Source organism: Pelmatolapia mariae, linkage group LG6 (assembly GCF_036321145.2).
Source record: "Pelmatolapia mariae isolate MD_Pm_ZW linkage group LG6, Pm_UMD_F_2, whole genome shotgun sequence".
In the NCBI taxonomy this organism is placed as follows: domain Eukaryota; kingdom Metazoa; phylum Chordata; class Actinopteri; order Cichliformes; family Cichlidae; genus Pelmatolapia; species Pelmatolapia mariae.
The window spans coordinates 30180630-30202411 of NC_086232.1; the positions used below are offsets into that span (position 1 = coordinate 30180630).

The 21782-nt window shown below is 42.7% G+C and overlaps 2 protein-coding genes across 2 annotated transcripts in view; one reads left to right on the forward strand and one right to left on the reverse strand.

Annotated features, from left to right (window-relative positions):
• LOC134629751 (CD209 antigen-like protein C) overlaps positions 1 to 1684 on the forward strand; it is a 2156-nt gene extending 472 nt beyond the window's left edge. Inside the window, exons 2-4 of the mRNA XM_063477269.1 lie at positions 1026 to 1162; positions 1288 to 1388; positions 1543 to 1684. Of these exons, the coding sequence (XP_063333339.1) occupies positions 1026 to 1162; positions 1288 to 1388; positions 1543 to 1684 (380 nt within the window). The remainder of the gene's footprint in view (positions 1 to 1025; positions 1163 to 1287; positions 1389 to 1542) is intronic.
• Positions 1685 to 10386: 8702 nt separating this feature from the next.
• On the reverse strand, positions 10387 to 14115 carry LOC134629316 (E3 ubiquitin-protein ligase TRIM39-like). The gene is made up of 2 exons (XM_063476556.1): positions 13826 to 14115; positions 10387 to 12555 (listed from the first exon to the last, which is right to left on the reverse strand). The coding sequence occupies exon 2, from the start codon at positions 12544 to 12546 to the stop codon at positions 10903 to 10905; it is 1644 nt and encodes a 547-aa protein (XP_063332626.1). The 5' UTR covers positions 12547 to 12555; positions 13826 to 14115; the 3' UTR covers positions 10387 to 10902.
• Positions 14116 to 21782: the final 7667 nt, after the last annotated feature.

Below are 21782 nucleotides of genomic sequence, written 5' to 3' on the forward strand. Positions count from 1 at the left end.
TTTATCTCGTACAGAAATTTTTGCCTCTACATTTGAAATTAACACTCAAGTACATGACAGTGTTGTTGTTGTTTTTTTCTCATTTAATGCATTATTGAATCACAGCGTTAACAATACTGGTTAACCCTCTCAGGCTAAAATTAAGTTTTTGTTGCTAATGCACAACCAAGTCCTGCAGTGGTACTTCTGAGTAAAAAAAACTCATAAAATATGTATGTGGGGTAATCAGGTTGTTAGTTTTTAACTGTTGCAAATCGGCAATGCCTGCCTCGAGAGGGTTAAGACTTGAAAAGTGAAATTTAGTGTCCCTTCCACCATATTAACATCTGGACAGTTCCATCCTATTAAAAAAGAAAGCCTCAGTAAAACCTAGAATTAAATGTAAATTGAGCTTAATGTGAATATATGAATATTTCATACGTTATAAGTCTATTTAGATATAGTTCATACTGGTGCTTTAATCCATGTAGACAAGAAAAAAAGATTCTCTTCATTTTTATCTCCAAGTTCAACCAGTATGTCTCAGCTGTTTTTTATTTCCATACTTAGTTGTGAAAGACACCTAACCAATGACAGAAATTTTAATACTGCAGTTTCGGTTCACAGTGTGTGTTGTGCTAGAAATTACTAAAGCACCATGAAGCCTTCTGAGAAGTGGACTTTGGGCAAAACCTCAAGTTTCTCCTTATTTTCAGTGGTCAGTAACAGTTGCTGACTCAAGCAAAATCCTTAGATAAAATATATATTTCCCACACACTCCTTCTGAATGCACAAAAAATGATACATTTTTTCTCATGTTCTTTTAAAACACAAAACCAAAATAAAACCTTTTTATTTGATGTAAAACTGGATATATTGTGCAACAATGGGACAGTGTTTTTTTTCTTTCATATGTTAAAGCTTTGTGAGTTTGTACAACTGACACTTGTGTAACACATATGTGATGCTAATTATGAGATATTAGCCTTAAAGATAAGAATAAATCCTAACAAAGCCCAAATTATTATTCTGTTTTTCTTAAACAGATTGCCGAGGAAACTGGGTGGCCTTCAGTGATAGTTTGTACCAAGTGTCTTCAGAGCAGAAATCTTGGGAAGAAAGCAGACAAGACTGTCTTCAAAAAGGTTCAGACCTGATGATTATCAACAGCCGAGAAGAACAGGTGTGTGTGTGTGCAAACATAATAAAATGTACTATGTTCACAATAAAACACTGAATGAAATCAGAGAATGCACTGACACATCACTTTACGTTCTGTATATTTACACTTACTTGTCTTTCAACTAGAATTTTGCTAACCAGTTCAAGAAGTATTTGTGGATTGGACTGACTGACTCAGAGACAGACGGAAGATGGAAATGGGTGGATGGGACTCAAATGACCACAAGGTTGAAATAAAAATTAAATTCCTCCCTTGTCCATAAAGTCTTCTTATGTCATCAAGTACATTAACTAACTTAATTTAATTCATATCTTGTTACTAAAAACAAAAGACTGACTGATCTGTTGAGTTTAACTCTTATAATTTTATCTGTATTTCAGCTACTGGAATAGTGGTGAACCAAATGGTGCCAGAACGGAAAATTGTGGACAGATAAAGGCTTACGACTCGCAAAACAGCTGGAATGATGAAACATGTTCCAATAAACACTTCTGGATATGTGAGAAGAGAGATTCTCCATAACTTAACATCCATGCCCAACAAATAGTGCAGAACACAGAGCCATGAGATGAACTCCTGAAATGAAGCTGAACAGAAAACAGTGGCCACTTAGGCTAAGTCCACACATACACGGGTATTTTTGAAAACAGAGCTTTTTCTATGCGTTTGGGCCTTTTGTCCACTGAAAACTGAGATTTTTAAAAACTCCTGCCAGGGTGGAGATTTTCGAAAACTCAGTTTTTGCGTTTACATGTGGACGAGCAAAATGGAGATTTAGTCACGCAACGTCAAAGGTGTGCGCCTTTTTAACGTCAGATCTGCAGTTTTTCCACGCTTACATATACACACGCAGTTACTGTCCCTCCACTTGGAAAGACAGAGTCCAAAGTGAACTTTGGACGTGGCTTTTACATTCAACACAGACAATATTGAGGAATAATTCCACCTCACTGTCTGTCCACACATAGGACTCATTTCTGCTTCTATGCGCCATCTTTGTTTACGCTTTCCCTCTCAGGCTTCTAGACTTCTGATTGGCCAACATTTCTACACAGCATTATATCATGGAGATATTTTACAAAAATGCACATGTGGAAAATGATTTTTTTTTTTTAAACGAAAACGAAAAATCTCCACTTACAAAAATACCCGTGTACGTGTGGACATAGTCTTAGATGGAAACAAGTTTAAAGGGTTTTTGCTTTGCTTTCTAAATCAAGAATGTCTTTTGTCACTATATCCAGGATCTTTAATCAGCCGGCGATCTGCTTTTGTGTGACTGGTCATGACAATTTTAAGGCGTGTCAGATTAAAAAACTTGCTCAATAATCCCATGCTCAAAAATTCTCATTTTATAGAAAAATATTCTGTTATCATAAACTTTCCATCTGTATTTACAATTTAATCATTAAAATGTTGACAATTTGGACTTGTTTTACTCCATCTGACTCATTTATTGAGGAAAGACCAAAGATTTGGGAAAAAATCCTGTCAGTGTGCCGTGCAAAAATGCAAAACTCAACCCAAGTTTTTGTTCTCATGTATTCATTTCTAATATTGTTCAACCTAGTCCTAGTGAAAGTCTTAACATATACAGCTCTGCCTCCCATGTTTTTGTTAGTGCAAAAACCATAACCTGAACCATACATCACAGTAGGCCTGCTGCCATCTTGTAAACCTTCCCTTTCACGCTTCCTGCTATTCTTCTGTCCCAAATCCCACCTGATACTAATCTCCACTCACTCTCCAGTGTACTCTGAATTGTTAAACCCAGGTATTTAAACTCATCTATCTTTACTACCTCTACTCTTTCTATCCTCACTCATTCTGTCTTACTTTCATTCCTCTTCTCTCTAGAGCATGGCTCCACCTCTCAATAGTCTCTTCCACCTGGTCCTGCTCTCACTACAGATAAGTGTCATCTGCAAATATCATAGTTCATAGAGACTTCTGCCTGACCTGATTTGTCAACTTGTCCATCACAACTGCAAACAAGAAGGGGCTCAGAGTAGATCTCTGATGCCCTCCATGCCCACCTTTAACCCATCTGTCACTCCTATTCCACTCCTCACAACTATCTCAGTGTCCCGCATTACCCTTTGTTCTTCTCTGCCACTTCTGACTTCGTGCAATACCTCAGCTCCTCTAATGTTTTTTCTAAATTCATAAAAGACACAGTGCACCTCTTCTGACTTTCTCTATACTGAGAGAAGCACTCTCACAGCAAACATCAGCCTGTAGTGCTTTTTCTTGGCATAAAGCCATACTCCTGCTCGCTGATCATTACATTGCTTCTTAACCTAGCTTAAAGATGGTATGGTTCATCAACTTTATCCCTATTCATTCTTTTTTCTTGCAAGTACCCAACAATCGATAAATGCATCCAAGTATATAAGTTTACTGAATATTATTATTCAGTAAACTTATATACATCAGTGATAAACACAGTTGAGACAATTAAAGCAGTAGTGTTATTCATCTGATTTATCTGCACTGGTTTTATTTTGGATCAAAGTAAGAGTCATTGTACTACAAAATGTTATTTGCAGTCACAGTGTTGTTGTTTTTTTTTTACTCTTCACGCACAGTTGTGGAGCAGACAGTAGACGGCATGAGTGAAAAACTATTTAATCATTTTGATAGCAGCATGCTAGGTTACCATAATGATAATAAAAGCTGAGCTGCAGTGGTTTCTGATTGCGTCCAAGCTGCAGTAATACCACTTATTGTGACATGTAGGAGGAAAGTTAATTATAGTGAATATAGTAAATGAAAGCTTTTGACTGTACTTCAGCCAAAGTTTAAAAAAAATAATTTAAAATTAAAAATACAGAAAGAGAATTTTTCCAGGATAACAATTTTGTAAAAACAAAAATTGTGCACACAGGAAGCTTAAGCTAAAGCATTAACTTCAGGATTAATGCTGGGTTTTCAGTAGTACTCTGGTTTTACTGAACATACTTCATAGTACAGGGTACAGCTGGAACTTGTTTGTATTGAGTTTTAATAGTTTAAATAGCACTTTCCTGTTTAATAGACAACCACTTGTGTTAGTGGATATTCGGAACTACAACTTGCAAATTCAGAAACTTACAAAATGCTGTTCACCTCAGATATCTGAACACCCAACTGAGTTAACAATGCAGATTCAAATCATGGATCAAGGCTGTACATGCACAGAGGAAATATCCGGTGGTCAGAAAAAGGGTGGTACACACTAAGGAGTTCAGAAGAGTAAAATAATACATGCAATGACTGGGACCGACACACTGTTATTGTGACCAGTGTTTATTGCAGTTGCACACATATTGTTAGAGAGTTATCTCTAGGATGCCAGTGCAATAACTTCCTCAGGACAAGGACTCTTTCCAGATATACTTTAATGAGCATTAACTGATTGAAGAGCAGGCCAATAGTACAGCAGTTGGCATACTCAGTGAGAATAAGGGGGTGCATACATGTGTGGTTCTAAATAACAAGGGAGGATACCAATCATTACTTTTCAACACAACATTCCAAATTACAACATAAATGATCAACTAAATGATATAGCTTAAAATCTCACAGTGCCATTTTAAACAGGCAGAGAGCAGGAATGTCTGCATATCCATCCTATAAATTTTGGAATTGACTCTTAGAGCTAGAGAGGTTCTGACTCACTTTTGCGCATGAACGCACACGGCTGGAAATCACTACTCCCCCGCACTCATGGAAAAAATGCGCTTAGTGCTCCTCGGACTCTTAGCTGGACTGTCGTAAAAGCATGTGACATCATCAGCAAACAGTGAGAACGTAGTGGAAACCTATGGATGCATAAGGAAATTACTTTAAGTTGCTTGAAAGCAAGTAACTTAAAGAAGTCCAGACGCTTTTCTTTGCAAACTCCTTTGACTACGATGACCTGGATGACTGAGAACCTTCACAGACATAAGGAAATTACCACTAAAATTATAACAATGAACCTGAAATACAAGGAGACTTTCTGACACATATAGTTCTACAGTTCGGCACCCCGTCCACCAACTTTCCAGTCAACTTCCAGCACACACACACTCACAATATAAAGGAAAAGTCTCATCAGGACAATCGCCATCACCTGTCCCTCCAACCTCCCTGGCACCGCCCCCTTGAGCTTAGTGCACTACCCCTCCCCTGCAGCTGATCCAGGGACCACATCTCCGCCACAATACAATACAAACACTTTGTGACTCACAGTTTTTGTGTTACAGCCACAGTCACCATGGTCCATTCTTGTCATTCAGTAAAAGGACTAGATGTTACAATCCCTGACAATGCATTTCTTTAACGGAGAAAATCTTGGGGGATGGCTGTTATGAGGAAAAGCAGCCCAGAAACTTTACCAGCGGCACACATCGTTGTGTGCCTCAACTTTCGTTCTTTTACCCAAGCTAATCTGCCATTTTTCCTTGGTTAGGTTTTGGGATTAGAGATCTGATCTAAATTATCATATTAAGATTTGGGACACATCATCAGTAGTGGACCTTGGATTCATCGGGTGTTTCGGCCATTATCACTAGACACCCTCATCCAAGGAGGCCCTGCCAGGGTTGATCAGGCCCTGGAGCGTGTCACTGGTTTATGTTAAAATTGTTCCTTCTCTTCTACTTTCTGCTGTTTAGTTTTCTACAGTTTATTCTATCTATTCAATGCAACTGAGAAATACCTCTTTCACATTTATGGAGCCTCATTTCTTCAAAGGGACAGAAAAGGTGATAGAGAGAAGTAAGACAAGTAAGTCAGATAAGATAGGAGAGAGCAGAGAGGAGAGCCGGAAGGGGGGTGCCTGATCTGGCTTCCCACACCTCCCCGCCGGATCAAGCTGTACGCTCTACCTCCCCACTGCCTCCCAGTAAAGGGAAGAAGAGCAGAGGGGAGAAGAGTGGAATATTTTTCTTTCCTGTTCTTTCATTCCTCCTTTTAGTTTCACTACCATGAGGTTAACTGCACAGTCCCCAGGAGGCCCTGAGACAGCTGTATCAGTCAACCAGCAAAACTTCTAATGTTATGTTTTACCCTTTTAACGCCCACTGTTGAGGTAGGCCCACCACGCGTCGATCAATCCTGGGCATGTGTATCGCAGTTAGCTGACTGCCTTAGCTGCCCAAGTGATGTCAGCCCTTTTTAGCCATAGCCAGTGACTGGTCCTCTCAGCAGTGTTAGCCAGTTCTCTTATAGCCTGCTGTTGTGCCTGTCCTCTGATCCCAATCTCTCTAAGCAGTTTTTCTGTTGTTCTGGCAACAAAGCCCCTGCACCCCACTTCCACCGGGCACACCTCGATCTTCTAGCCTCTGTCCTCTGCCTCAGCTGCCAAGTTGGCATACCGCAGCTTCTTACGCTCAAATGCCTCCTTAATTGCTTCCTTCCATGGTACCGTCAGCTCAATGACATACGCAAGTTTTTGGGAGTTAGACCAAAGGACGAGGTCTGGTTGCAGAGTAGTTGTTACGATCTCTGTGGGACAAATCAGCCTCTGATCCAAGTCCGCTTGCATCTGCCAATCCATGGCAACCTTCAGCGGGCCCAGGTCCGGGGTTGAGGGCCTGGTCCTCGACTTGTCTCCCTCCCGGACAAATGTTGATGAAAGCTGACGCTCCTCTTGGTTCGTGAAAGGTTGAGCGTTGATGGATTTTCTTTTGCGCTCAACTTTCTCGGTTAGACACCTGAGGACCTGGTTGTGTCTCCATGTGTATCTGCCCTGAGTAAGGCTAATCCTACAACCAACTCAGATGTTCTTTAGTGTGGCTGGGACTCTACACAGGGGGCAGGATGGGTCCTTTCCAAACCACAGCTGCAGATTTATTGTGGAAGGTAGCACATCGTATGTCGCTCGGATGATGAAACTTAGTCTATTAGACTCCACTCCCCAGATTTCACTCCATGCAAGTGTCCTCTTTTCAACACTCTCACAATTCATCCAGTGACCCTGCTTGACCAGCGCTACGGCTCTAGCATGTCTGGCTGTTTCCTCCTGTCGACACATCTCCTCCACCACCATTTTTAACGTTTGGTTACAGATGCCTGTTGCCACCGAGGTGTTACTGCTCCAAGACCAAATTCTCCTCTGCCCTGTTGGACATGACCCACCACGTCACGATACTGATAACGAGAGCAGCTGTTCTGATATTCTACTTATCAATGTGATGTACTTCTGTATGTTTTATCTTTTACAGCAATTTTTGCCTCTACATTTGAAGCTAACACTTTGATAAAATGATCTTTTTATCATAATTGTGAAATAAAGCAGACATAATATCTCATTTAATGCAGTGGTCAAAATAGAGTATTAAACATCCCAGGAAAGGCCTTTGATAAATAAAAAGTCCCAGTTCATACGATTAAAAAAGAAAACTTCAGTAAAACCTCAGAATTTCATGTAAACTGAGCATAATGTGAGTGAAAATATAAATTTTCCATACATGAGTTAAAACTGAAGTAAATCTGAACATCTCATCTGTTCTGTATTTCCATGTTTAGCTGGAAAACACACAACTGAGTTCAGGAATGTTAATAAAGAGAGAAGTGGACTTTCGAGAAAAGCTCACTTCTCTCTAACTTGACCTCCAGTTTTTTCTGAATTTTCAAAACCTGTGGTTTTCAGCCACAGCGGCTATTGTAATGGATTCTTCTGTGACCTCCTGGATAGGGTTCTCTATTTGTGGGAAATGTCTCTCACCGCAGTTTGAGGGTGTCCCGAAGCCTTTGAAATTGCTTTGTAGCCCTTTTCCAGACTGACAGGGATCAATGACTTTGTTTCTCATCTGTTCTTGAGTTTCTTTAGATTGTGGCATGACACAGTTCATACTAGTACTTTAACCTGAATAGACAAGAAACAACCTTTTGAGGTTTAACTGACTTCTCAGCTACAACTGAGATAATTCATGATGTCTCAGCTTTTTTAAAAATTCTATATTTAGGATAAATGCGGAAATGTTAATACAGCAGTTTCAGTTCACGGTGTGTTATGCTAAAAATGACTGATCCTTCAAAGTAATAAGTGGACAAAAGTTCACAAAAGTTATTGTAATGCAAGCTCAATTTAATTATTCGGTAAACTGCAGTTTTGTGGGGCAATCATGGTAACCAGTTTGACTCAGGAATTCAGCTCAGATTTTGGGAAGTACCCCTCATATTTCTTTAAAACTAGAAAGAGGTCATTAATCAGCTTATGTAGCAAATCTAAAGCATGATTAAAAAACTGCAAAGCAAATAAAAATGTGTTGCACTCAGAGGCAGCTGTCCCAGTGAGTGGTGAGTTCATTGCACTTTTGCACCCAGAGAAAATGTCTCTCCTGTTTGTTTATTTATTTGACTCCACAATATGTCAAATATTTTTCCACTTTTACAATTGTGGCTTTACTTGAAAGCTTTTTCGGTGGGAGTGGGATAGCAAAGTGGCTTTAGCCAAATTTGCCACCCACCCTTGGCAAATTTGCTCCCTGTCCATTGTGATACAACCATTTCACCAGTTCACCCAAAAAACATTTGTTCAACTTTTCTCCTTTGAGTACTGAGAAAGAAGATGACCATCCAGGGAACTAATACTTACTCCTGTTATGCATCACAGTTATTAAAGCAGTGGAATCTGCTATTGAAACTACGATATCTGCTCATGATGTTTGCCAGGAAGAAAAAATGCATGATTTTAGATTCAAAACCTGAGACTTATAATTTTGGTTTATTAATTTACTTGAAAAATAATCATCAAATGTGTTCTTTTTCTGCCTTAAAAAGTGTGGGGGAGTTAAAAAATGAAAAATGCTGGATAGTTTTTGTTTCTTACAGTATGAAAATGAAAACTGTCGTACAAACAACAAACAAATCCTCTGATTTTGAAAAGGTCCAGTGGCAACCTCAGATTTGACTGATTTTACAGGGAGTGGCACAATGCTGTTCAAGTAACTTGCCTAAAAACTTTAATTTGTCACAATTTAGCTTTTGAGCCAATGAACAAGTGTAAAATAGAAAGGTATTCTAACAGCATGTTCAAATGGTTGTCTCCTAGTTTTTCATGACAGTGACAGTAAATAGCTACTGTACCACTTTATTTTTATAAAGCCATACTCTACTCTCAGATTTATTAGTTTTATATTCTACTGTCTAAAGCAAAAGAACATTTACTGTTACAATAACAGTAAATGTATGAAGAGATAAATGTGTTTAACATTTTTGGACTTTGGATATTTTTGACAAATATTGATTCTACCTCCAAATTCAAAATTTGTAAAGAATCAATTAATTATTTTTTAAAAGCTTTCTGGGTTGTGTTGGGTTCTGCTCAGAGGAATGCAGCTTTCGCCAAAAGGTTTGAGCTGCACTTTATTAAAAGTGTTTGTATTTGAGCTGCTCGTTTGTTAGAATAGCAATCAGTTTTAATTTCCAATTCAGTTTGTTGTTTTTCAATTGAAATGGTATTCATCATTGAACAAGAAAAAAATAATCCACCCTGTCTAAAAGAAAGTATCAAAACCTGGGTGTTAAAGAAGTGATGTAATGAGTCGCCATCTTGTGGTGGGTTTGATTTGTGATTAGATGTTTAATGTCAGGAAGATGGGTGCATGATCACTATGAGCAGATTGTTGCATTTACTTACTTGCTGTGAGATAAAATTACTGAGGAAAAGTTCTGAAGGAAAGAGAAGTAAGTGTCTTCTCTGGAAGAGGAATTTCTCTATCACCTTGTCCATAATTAATGTTTTTTATTATGTTTGCAAATATTATATCTCCAGATTCTTGAACTACTGAATGAGTTTGAATGGTGAGCTAACGATAATTAGAGTCTCTAACTAGTAAACTCTGCTGAATGGCACTGTGATAAAAATTATGGATGAAAGATGGGAGTTGCTGATAATGTGGATAGTTTAATTTTTTAAAATAAATACCTCCTAAGAATAGAATAAAGACTTTCATTTATAAACATTGGCAATCCGCCCTGTTTACCACTAAATGGTTGAGAGAATATTTTGTCATACTTGCAGATCTTTTGCTTTTTGTGGATTTGTGATGAAAACACAATTTATTTATCCTTTATGAGTGAATAACATAATCACAGGCATGACCAAAAGAAAAAAACAAGAAAAAAAGCATTCTCATTTATCAACAGTCTTTTGTCATTTTAAATTTGTCTTTTTGTATTTGATTTTTCTACTTTTATTTGAAATATATCAGTTCAGGAGCGAATGTCCACAATTTAGACTTCAAATGCAGGAAATTTTATTAAAGCAATTTAGCGAGAACAAAGCAAAACCAAAATCAAATAGTAAAAATCACAAAACCGTAATCAGCATACTTCAGCTATACTGAGCTAGTTAACCTTCTCTGAGCTAATGCTGATTTTGTTCTTGTCTTTTGTGAGGAGAGGTTTGAGAAAGGATGAGCATGTCTGGATCCAAGATGCACTTATCCCAGTGTTCCTAGTTGATGATAATTACTCAACAGGGAAGCAGCACATAATCCAATTTTTCATTTATATATTGATAAAACATATTCTTCTATTTATGTTTTAATAAAGAATAAAAATGTTTTGTAATTAGAAAAAAAATTAAGACTATTTTGCCTCAGTCAAAATCAGCATCACTCAAACTTTAAGCTCAATTTAGGACGAATATGACATAAAAACACAAAGAAATCAATCAGAATCAGAGAAGAAAAGAAGACCAAATCAATCAGTGTCACCAACTAATGTGTTCTTAACACAGACTGCTTACATATAAAATCATTTTTCTACTCAGTGTGATTAATGGGAGTGATGAGGAGAGGTGCAGAGTTTTTGCCATTGTCGTTATTACAGGGATTGAAGTATGGGTAGAGTTTCTCAGTGAAGGAGCAGCCAGTAAAGGAGTAGATAAGAGCTGCTGCATCTACATCATAAAAGGAAACCACACCCTCCTCATAATCTACAAACACTCCCACCTTCTCAGGAGCAGACGGACGAGAGAGACAGACATCATGATCATCGAGAGCTTTGTACTCATTTCCATTTCTCAGCACTACAGTCCAGAATCCATCCTCGGGACTAAGAGTCATTATGTTCTTCCTGTCGATCGACTCTCTGGCCACTCCCAATTCCCAGTCAGTCTTTCCTTTAACTTGAGCCTCAAAGTAAAATCTGCCTGAAGAGAAACTCTGCTTTCCTAAAACACAAACACAGTAAGAAAATCTCTCCGGGTTTTCTGGAAGATTCTGCTTTTCATCTCCATGATTCACTTGTTTTCCATCATCAGACAAGATGAGCTCAGGATGTGCTGTATCAGGATCAAGACTCACATCCACAGCATACTGCTGGACCCTCCTCAGCTCAGCCTCAAACAGTTTCTTCATTTCCATCCTGAGTGTCTCCTCCAGCTGAGCCACAGCCCTCATCACAGTCCCCTCATATGTTGGTGGAAGGACGATGACCTCAGTCCAGTCCTTGGTAGCTGGAACAGCTTTCAGAGATGAGAAGCTTTGAATAAGGTGGAGGTGGTCTTCAGACAATATTAGCTTCTCCACCTCAGAGCTCCTCTTCTTCAGCTCAGAGATTTCCTGTTCCAGCTCTTTGCAGAGATCTTCAGCCTGTTTCTCTGTTGTTTCCTGTTTGTCTTCTATCTCCTTTATGACCTTCTTCAGGCCTTTCTCAATAAACTCTTTCAGAACAGTGAAGATCTGAACACCTTCTGTTTTCTGTTTGTCTGCAGCATCTTTACTCATCTTCACTGACTCATTGATCTCCTGAATCTTCTGTCGTCTCTTCTCGATCATTTGCTGAATTTCATCATCTGTCTTCCTCAGCTCTGCCTTCTTTTCTTCAGATTCTTCTCTCAGAGGAACAAACTCATGAGTCTTGTGGTCTAAAACAGAGCAAAGCATGCAAACACTTGTCTGATCGGTCTTACAGAACAGCTCCAGATGTTTATCGTGCTTCGTACACATCCTGCCTTCCAGGTTCTCCACAGGCTCAATCAGCTGATGTCTTTTCAGACCTTTGATTGTCAGATGAGGTTCTAGGTGTGTCTCACAGTAGGAGGTCAGACACACCAGGCAGGACTTCAGGGCCCTCAGTCTGGTTCCAGTGCAGATGTCACAGGGAACTTCTCCTGGTTTGGCAGCTTGTTGCTCTGAGCTGCTCCTCCTGGCTTTCTGTTGAGTTTCATGTCTGAACTGAGCAACCACCTCAGAGAACAAAGTGTTAACCTTCAACAGAGGTCTACAGTAAAAAGCCTCTTTGCACATGGGGCACTGACAAGGAACATTTCTATCCCAGTGCTGAGTGATACACTTCTTACAGAAGTTGTGTCCACATGGTGTGGTGACTGGATCAGCGAACACATCCAGACAGATGGAGCACATAAACTGATCTTCAGATCGCAGATTACTGGCAGCAGACATATCTGCACTCTGGGAACAAAAGTCAAAGCATGATAAGTTAAAGTCTAACGATTTTCTGTGAGTGGTTTAGAACTGTCGAAGTGGGATCATGACAGCAATTTCAGATGAGGCAAAGAACTTGAAAAAATCTTCAAGGTATAACGCCTATCTTATGTAGCATTGAGTCAAGAAATCACAGAATCACATCAAATAATTTAAGAGTAGAGTAATCCACTCAGAGGAATCACCTGCACACTCACTTTATGTTTCTACATGAAGAGCTTACTCACTAAGTGCTGCTGTTCACTGCAATCTCCTGACTGGAGGACTCACCCCGAGCTAGTTTTCGGATTTTTAGAACTGTGTTATATCAATCAGGTCTTAGAAGTTAATCCCAGGGCTTTATGTTTGTTATGTTTATATATTTCTCACGTTATCCTGCACTGTTTCAGATGAGTGTGCGACTATGTTTGGTTTCATAACCACTTCTTTAATTCTAGTCATAGTTGTGTCCATGAAAAATCATCATCATCTCTCTTCAGCCGTTTTTTCAGGTAAAATATCTTTAATATATTTATAGAGCCATGCATGTTCTTTTTTTTACTTCACACTTCCTGGTTCTTAAGTAAGTGGGGGTGAATTGGAATTTGGCACTGAAGCATGGCGTTTTCAGCATTGAAAAAACTACATTCAAATGAATTCTACACTGGTGTCATGATTTTTCTATAGCATACTTTGAGGATCAGTATCGTGGGATATCAGGATATTAATAAATTGCACCAGTTTAAAGTTGGTGACGTAGAGAAACAGAAACAAGTATCGGTACCCTGTATTTTCGATGTGTTTTCTGATAATTCACTGGAGGAAACTTAAAAAAGGAAATTCTGGCTACATTTTCAAGGTTTATATCACCATGTGGTATAGGTGGTTGCTCAGTGTTTAAGGAAAAACACTTTCTCAGCATCTTTTCAACAGCAAATGTTGTAAAATCCAAAATATGCAATATAATTCCAAAAAAATTCCATAAAAATCAGGTCTGCTTGTTAAATGCAAACAAAACACTATGCATCATGAGTAAACTGACAGAAAAAAGTATCACTTTAAGAGAAAAATTAGCTGATTTTGAATTTGAATTCAACAACATTTCTGAGACTTAAAAAAAAGGAGAAACATTCATGAGAGTTAAGTTTAATTTAATATAGATAATTAAAACAAACCACTGTAAAAAATGTACTCTTAAAATTTTAGCACTTACAGTATAAGTGAAGTTTTGAGTTAGTGTGGCTCGTTCTGTACTCACCAGTATTTGAGTCACTTGCTTAGAAAGAAAAGATGAACACTGTTTGATTTTGAGACACAAATCCAGATCTTTTGGCTGTAGTACTGCTATTACTCACACTAACATTAAGTTTCATTTCAAGAATTTGACGTTGAATTTCCTATTATTTCTCCAACTCTTCCTGCAGGTGTTTGTTAAGGTTTTGGTTCCTCTTTCAGGTCCACAGATGATTATAAAGTGCTAAAAAAAATGAAGGTAACATTCAATCACAGTGGTGTAAAGAGGAAACTCAGGAGGCAAGAAAGACAGACTTAGACATGTAGATCTTACATGGGCAATGTCTCCAAAGAGACACGCGACGAGGCATCAGTTCTCTCTTTATTTATAGACAGCTCTTACGTAGCACATTTCAGGGCGCCACCCCTTGTGAGTACAAAACAACTCCTTACAAGGTGATAAGCATAAAACATATACGTTCAACTGTCACAACAGGAACTGGTCAAGCTTATCTCAGCAAACTCAGCAAACTCAGCAAGGGTGAGGTTTCCTGTGGCAACTTCCTTATGCAAGCATTGTCATGAAACACAGTGAAAATGAAGCTAAACAACTAGGAATTTTTAACTACAATAGAGCAGAATACATATAAAAATACTTTAACATTCCCTCCTGTTTTAGCTCATTTAAACACGTTTCACACTTTATTTCAGAACATGTTCTCTTGCTCCTAGCATTTTCAAATATGTCGTCACTATGTGTTACTTGTATTGCAATCTAGCTTTACAGGTCGTCTTTAAGATTTTCTTTCTACACATAAACATTTTCGTTTTTAAAGTTATCCTCACTGTTACTTAGATCGTTTTTGTCATCCATAGGTACAGAAACATAAGCTGTCAATGATGTGGAAATCATTTTAGAAATCATCTTCCTGAGACAAGGGAGAATACATGTGGAGAATGCACAGAATAATACAAGTAAAAGTCCTATGAATATTAGACCTTTATACGGCAAAACAGTCCACGAGCCACTTAACAACCATTTCCACCAGTCAGGTGGTACAGAGGCATAATCCTGTGTTTGTACATCTTGCAGTTGTTTCAGTATTTTTAATGCTTCTGTCATGTTGTTGGAGTGTACATTGTCAGGTATGTATGTGCAACATGTGGTGTTAAATAATACACACAATCCACCTTTTCCGGCCGGTAATATGTCTAGAGCCACTCTGTGCTGCATTACTGAGATTCTTAAAGCATCTATTTCCTCGTTTTGTGCTTTATTTATTTTGCATGAAGCGTTCAGGAAGAGTCCACATCTGTAATTCAAGGTTTCAATTCTCAGCGCATTTTTTCCCTGTGCCCACCCAAGGAAACAGGGCATGAAGTACTTTCTGTCCAGTGGTCCAGAGTTTGAATTCCTGTGGGACATCGGAGCCCCATATCCGATCGTGTGGTTCTGGACCGGTGTCAGTTGAACGCCGTCATCTGTTGCCTTGGGGGGCAGCATGTAGTACGTTTTTGGTTCACACACCCAAGCTGTCCCCTGGACCCAGTATGTGCCACGCTTAAAAGTCATAGCTGCATCGGCATTGTCCTTCCAGACTATACTGCAGTTCTTGGTTCGACCAAGTTTTGTCCTTCCGTATGAGAAGTTGAAACATATCGGGTGACGTTCTTCACTCTGCAAGAAAGCTGGAAATGTCATTATTCTTTTGTTTGACATGTTCACGTTCACCCAGTGCGCTTCGTCACACGTCCAGTTTGTAGCTGTTAGGTTATTCACGTCGTAGGTCAGCAGTGAAAATGCTAGGGCTCTCACTATAAACATGTCTCTATGTGAACAAGTTCCATTTACGACTTTCATGTGAATGCACATGCTCGTTTCAAGTGACGGAACCTTCCCATAAATAGTTGCATGGACAGAAGTTGCAGGCATGTGTGAGCAAACAAAGCAGTTCTTTTCTGTTGTGCGGTTGTATACATATCTGTACCACGCATTGTTCATCCAGGGATGATTGTGGTCCTGCGTCATCTTGTCCAGGTGTGAGTTGTCATGTGTCCAAGCTTTCTTTGTCTGTTCCCTCGGATCCATCTTCAGTAGGATGAGACATCCTGCCACTAGGACTGTCAGGGTTAGTGAGATTAAGAGCGACTTCATGTTTACCTGGCTTACCTCACATCTCAGGGGACCTAGGCAAGAAGAAAAAGTGCGGGATATACCCAATCGGCACTTCCTTCACCTGACGAATCACCCGAGGGTAAGGAAGTCAGTGTCCGGTTAGTCTATGCTCTCGCTCACTCTTTTACAGTGGCTTTGATGGATCCAGGACGGTCTTTCTGCTATTTTGCAGGCTGTTGGTGTGGTCAGGAGTACTTGGTAGGGTCCTTCCCAACGGGGTGAACTCCAATTTTTCCTCTGGAGCACCCTTATCAGGATCCAATCACCTGCCTTCAACCTGCAAGATACTGGAGAAGAGTGTCATGGTCTGCAGTGGGTGGCTGGAATTTCCATAAGGCTCCTGAACTTACCTGGGATCCGCCCCTGGGCAGGGCCAACTCCTCCAGCTCCTGCACACCTGGAGCCTATTGCAGGCAATCAAGCCAGAGGGATTTAAGCCACACGTTGATGTTCATTCACTGCCAGTTCGTCATCAACTCATTTGCTGGTTTCACCTTGCCTCACGCTCTACCTCTGGACTCAGGATACCAAGCAAACATTGGTAAAAATCACTCTGTGCCTCACCTGCCTGCCCTCCTGCCATCACACTGAAGACCCCGGATCTCAGGCCAGCCTTGTCACACCACTCAGCCCCCCTGGATTCTCATCACCCCCCTCTCAACACTCTATGTCCCCAACTGCAATGTGACTGTTCCCTGCTCAGCTCCACTCTGCATCTCAGGCCCCGTTCCTTCGCCCTAGCCACGCCACGCCACGTCAAACTCCACGTCTTATTGTTTTTTGTCCTTGCTACGTTTCTTGCACTCCAGCCTAATAAATTATTGTTACATCATCTGCTGTCTCAGCTCTGGGTTTCTGCACCTGAGTCCTGTTCTGTACAGACCACTCGGTCCCGTGACAGTACGAACTGGCCAGAAAATGGACTCAGCAGACCCAGTACGTGCAGCAGTCTCCAAGCAGGGAGCCATTTTAGGGGCTCATGAGCAAGCGTTGCAGGCCCTCGACACCCGGTGCCAAGCCATAGGCGAGACTCAGGCTAAGATCTTAGCTTCCCTGCAGGAAATTCAGTCAGCTCTTTCCACTGCTCCGTACCTATCCTCTGCGTCTCCTGCACCCGTGGCAGAACCTCCCCAGTCTTCCCCAGCTCCAACCCCTTCAGGCTCCGTTTTCCGCGATGCTGCATTCCCAGAACCCGAGCCTTACTCCGGGGAGCAGGGTCGCTGTACTGCCTTTCTACTAAAATGTTCTCTCGCATTCACGCATTCTCCCCGTTCTTTTGCTAGCGATTCTGCTCGGGTAGCATATTTGGTGGCTAAGCTTCAGGGCAAGGCACTGTTATGGGCTGAGGCTTACCTGTCGGCTCATCCACTCCCAACCTGCTCGTACGATGATTTTCTGTGTGAGTTTAAAAAGACCTTTACTCATCCAGAATCTGAGGGCAGTTCTGATGAAAGGTTGCTAAGGTTACAGCAGGGGAGCCGGCGCGTCGCAGAGTTCATTATTGACTTCCGTACCGCAGCCGCTGAGGTCAATTGGCCTGATCATGCCCTTCGGGGAGTGTTCCGTCGCGCCTTAAGCGATGAGCTCAAAGACCAGCTAGCTTCCCGCGATGAGCCCAAGTCTTTTGAAGACCTGGTCTCCCTTTCCCTTAGGATAGATAATCGTTTGAGGGAAAGGGAAGCTGAAAAGAGTCATACACATCGTAAACCCGCGTCTCGTACTTTTTCACTTCCTCCGCCATCACGTCCAGTGTCCACGTCCGCCCCTGTTTCCGTAGAAACGGACGCCGCTCCGGAGCCTATGCAAATCGGCCGCTCTCGTCTCACACCTGAGGAGAGAGAGCGACGGCTTCGGTCAGGTGCGTGTTTTTACTGCGGCTCAGTGGGGCATAGGTTAGCACAGTGCCCGGTTCGGCCAAAAGACTCCACCCGCCGGTAATTTCGGGGATACAGGTGGGCGGATCCTCTTTCAGTTCCAAACCCCGGTTAATTCTACCAGTCACCCTTTGTCTAAATCAGGTTTCTCACCCTCTCCATGCTCTCGTTGATTCCGGAGCGGAGCAAGATTTAATAGATTTAGCTCTCGCTAGACGCCTTCAGTTGCCACTCAAAACACTCGATCCTCCCATCCCAGTTACTGCATTAAACAATCAAATATTTTCTCAGATAACCCATCAGGCTGGCCCGGTAACCCTCATCACCTCTGGGAACCACCGTGAAGCCATCACTTTGTTCACCTTCTCCTCTCCCGATTCACCACTCATCCTAGGCTACCCCTGGCTAAAGAAACACAACCCTCACATAGACTGGTCTGGGAGTAAAATCGCTAGTTGGAGCCTTTTTTGTCTAGCTCACTGCCTCACGTCCGCCCTACCGCCAGGTACCCCTGACACTAACACCTCAGACACAGATCCGGTCGACCTCACCCTCGTCCCACCTGAGTATCATGACCTCCAGGAAGTTTTCAGTAAAGACAAAGCATCATCTTTGCCACCTCACAGACCTTATGACTGCGCTATCGACCTTCTACCTGGTGCTCCGCTTCCCTCTAGCCGGCTATTCAACATCTCCAGACCTGAAAGAGAGTTGATGGAAAAGTATATCCACGAGTCACTAGCTGCAGGTATCATCCGCCCATCCTCCTCTCCAGTAGGCGCCGGCTTCTTTTTTGTGGAAAAGAAGGATAAATCACTCCGTCCATGCATTGACTACAGAGGGTTAAATGAAATCACCATTAAAAACAAATATCCTTTACCCCTTATCAGCTCAGCCTTTGAACCCCTCCATGGAGCCACCATATTCACCAAACTGGATCTCCGCAATGCCTACCACCTTGTCCGCATTAGGGAGGGGGACGAATGGAAAACGGCTTTCAATACGCCCCTAGGTCATTTTGAGTATTTGGTCATGCCGTTTGGGTTAACCAATGCCCCCGCTGTCTTTCAGAACCTGGTCAACGACATGCTCCGTGATTTCCTGAACCGGTTTGTCTTTGTTTATCTTGATGACATACTCATTTTCTCCAAAACCCCCCAGGAACACCATGTCCACGTCCGAGCAGTTCTCCAACGCCTCCTGGAAAACCGACTTTACGTCAAAGCCGAGAAATGTGAGTTTCATGCACAATCCGTCACTTTTCTTGGCTATATACTCGCAGGAGGGCAGGTGAAGACTGATCCAGCCAAGATCCGCACGATTCTGGAGTGGCCCACGCCCACATCACGCAAGCACCTACAACGTTTCCTCGGCTTTGCCAATTTCTACCGGAGGTTTATTCACAACTACAGCCAGGTAGCCACTCCTCTCACTACACTCACATCCACCAAAAGACAGTTCATCTGGACACCTGAAGCTGAGGCAGCATTCAGTAGACTCAAACGACTATTTACCTCAGCTCCTGTATTGTGTCACCCAGACCACTCCAAACCATTCGTTCTGGAGGTAGACGCATCCGACGTTGGCGTCGGAGCGGTCCTCTCACAGCATTCAGGTCCCAAGGCCAAGTTACACCCATGTGCATTTTTTTCGCGTCAACTCTCGTCAGCTGAACGCAACTATGATGTAGGAGACAGAGAGTTGCTGGCTATTAAGTTAGCCCTGGAAGAGTGGCGTCACCTATTGGAAGGAGCTGAACACCCATTCACCATCTTCACAGATCATAAAAACCTTACTTACCTCAAAACTGCTAAGCGTCTAAACGCCCGCCAGGCCCGTTGGTCTCTGTTTTTTGATCGCTTCAAGTTTGCCATCTCTTTCCGTCCAGGTTCCAAGAACACCAAGGCCGATGCCCTGTCTTGTCTTTATGACCCAGATGCTGAACCCACCGAACCAGCTCCTGTGCTTCCTACCTCCTGCCGCGTAGCGTTTTTATCCTGGGACATAGAGGAATCCATCCAGCGAGCATTACAGGATGAACCAGACCCTGGCACGGGTCCTCCGGGCCGCCGCTTCGTTCCCGCAGCAACCCGTTCGGCTGTAATTAAGTGGGCACATACCTCCCGGTTTTCCTGCCATCCTGGAATCGGCCGCACCATCGCACTACTACATCGTCACTTCTGGTGGGCAACTCTGGAACGTGATGTGCGGGAATACGTCTCTGCCTGTGACGTGTGCGCCAGGAACAAGACCCGAAATCAGTGACCCTCCGGTCTTCTACAACCTCTAGCCGTACCTTCTCGCCCTTGGTCCCACATTTCCCTGGATTTTGTCACTGGACTGCCTAGGTCAGCAGGTAAAACAGTAATACTCTCTGCAATCGACAGGTTTTCTAAAGCAGCTCACTTCATTGCCCTGGAAAAACTACCCACTGCCACGGAAACCGCAAGACTGATGGTTGACCACGTCTTCAAACTCCACGGAATTCCTGCCGAGGTCACTTCTGACAGGGGACCTCAATTTACATCCCAGGTTTGGAAATCTTTCTGCTCTGCTCTAGGTGCACAAGCCAACCTCAGTTCTGGTTATCACCCTCAAACCAATGGGCAGACTGAAAGGCTCAACCAAGAACTAGAGTCCATGCTCCGCTGCATGGTTTCCCATAACCCGGCTACTTGGTCAGCACATCTCCCATGGGTGGAGTATGCGCACAATTCTCATGTTTCTGCATCTACTGGTCTCTCCCCATTTGAGGTGTCCCTAGGCTATCAGCCTCCCCTATTCCCTGAGGAAGAGGCTGATTTGGCTGTGCCTTCCGTCCAGCACCATCTCCAGCGCTGCCGCCGCGTCTGGGCTCGGACTCGGGAGGCACTGAAGAAAGCTGCTGCCCGCCACTGCCGCTATGCGGATCGTCTACGATCACCAGCTCCTCAGTACACTCTAGGGCAGAAGGTGTGGTTGTCGGCTAAAGATGTTCCCCTTAAGGTTTCCTCCCGCAAGCTGGCTCCTCGGTTTATTGGGCCGTATGTCATCCACTCGGTCGTCTCGCCCTCTGCTGTGAAACTCAAGCTTCCTCCCAGTCTACGGATTCACCCAGTTTTTCATGTTTCCCAAGTCAGACCAGTATTGTCCAGTGTGCTGTGCCCACCTTCCGACCCCCCTCCACCCGCCCGGCTCATCGATGGTCATCCGGCCTACACGGTTCGGAGGATCGTTGACGTCCGCCGACGTGGTAGGGGTCGCCAATTTCTGGTCGACTGGGAGGGGTATGGGCCTGAGGAACGTGCCTGGGTTCCTCGCTCGTTTATCCTTGACCCTGCTCTCATCTCTAGCTTTTGCAGGTCACGTCGCGGGCTGGGGACCGATCGGCCGCCAGGAGGCGTCCCTTGAGGGGGGGGTACTGTCATGATCTGCAGTGGGTGGCTGGAATTTCCATAAGGCTCCTGAACTTACCTGGGATCCGCCCCTGGGCAGGGCCAACTCCTCCAGCTCCTGCACACCTGGAGCCTATTGCAGGCAATCAAGCCAGAGGGATTTAAGCCACACGTTGATGTTCATTCACTGCCAGTTCGTCATCAACTCATTTGCTGGTTTCACCTTGCCTCACGCTCTACCTCTGGACTCAGGATACCAAGCAAACATTGGTAAAAATCACTCTGTGCCTCACCTGCCTGCCCTCCTGCCATCACACTGAAGACCCCGGATCTCAGGTCAGCCTTGTCACACCACTCAGCCCCCCTGGATTCTCATCACCCCCCTCTCAACACTCTATGTCCCCAACTGCAATGTGACTGTTCCCTGCTCAGCTCCACTCTGCATCTCAGGCCCCGTTCCTTCGCCCTAGCCACGCCACGCCACGTCAAACTCCACGTCTTATTGTTTTTTGTCCTTGCTACGTTTCTTGCACTCCAGCCTAATAAATTATTGTTACA

Coding starts and splice junctions, on each gene's coding strand:
- LOC134629316 (XM_063476556.1), bottom strand. CDS start 12,546: ATGTCTGCTGCCAGTAATCTGCGATCTGAAGATCAGTTTATGTGCTCC.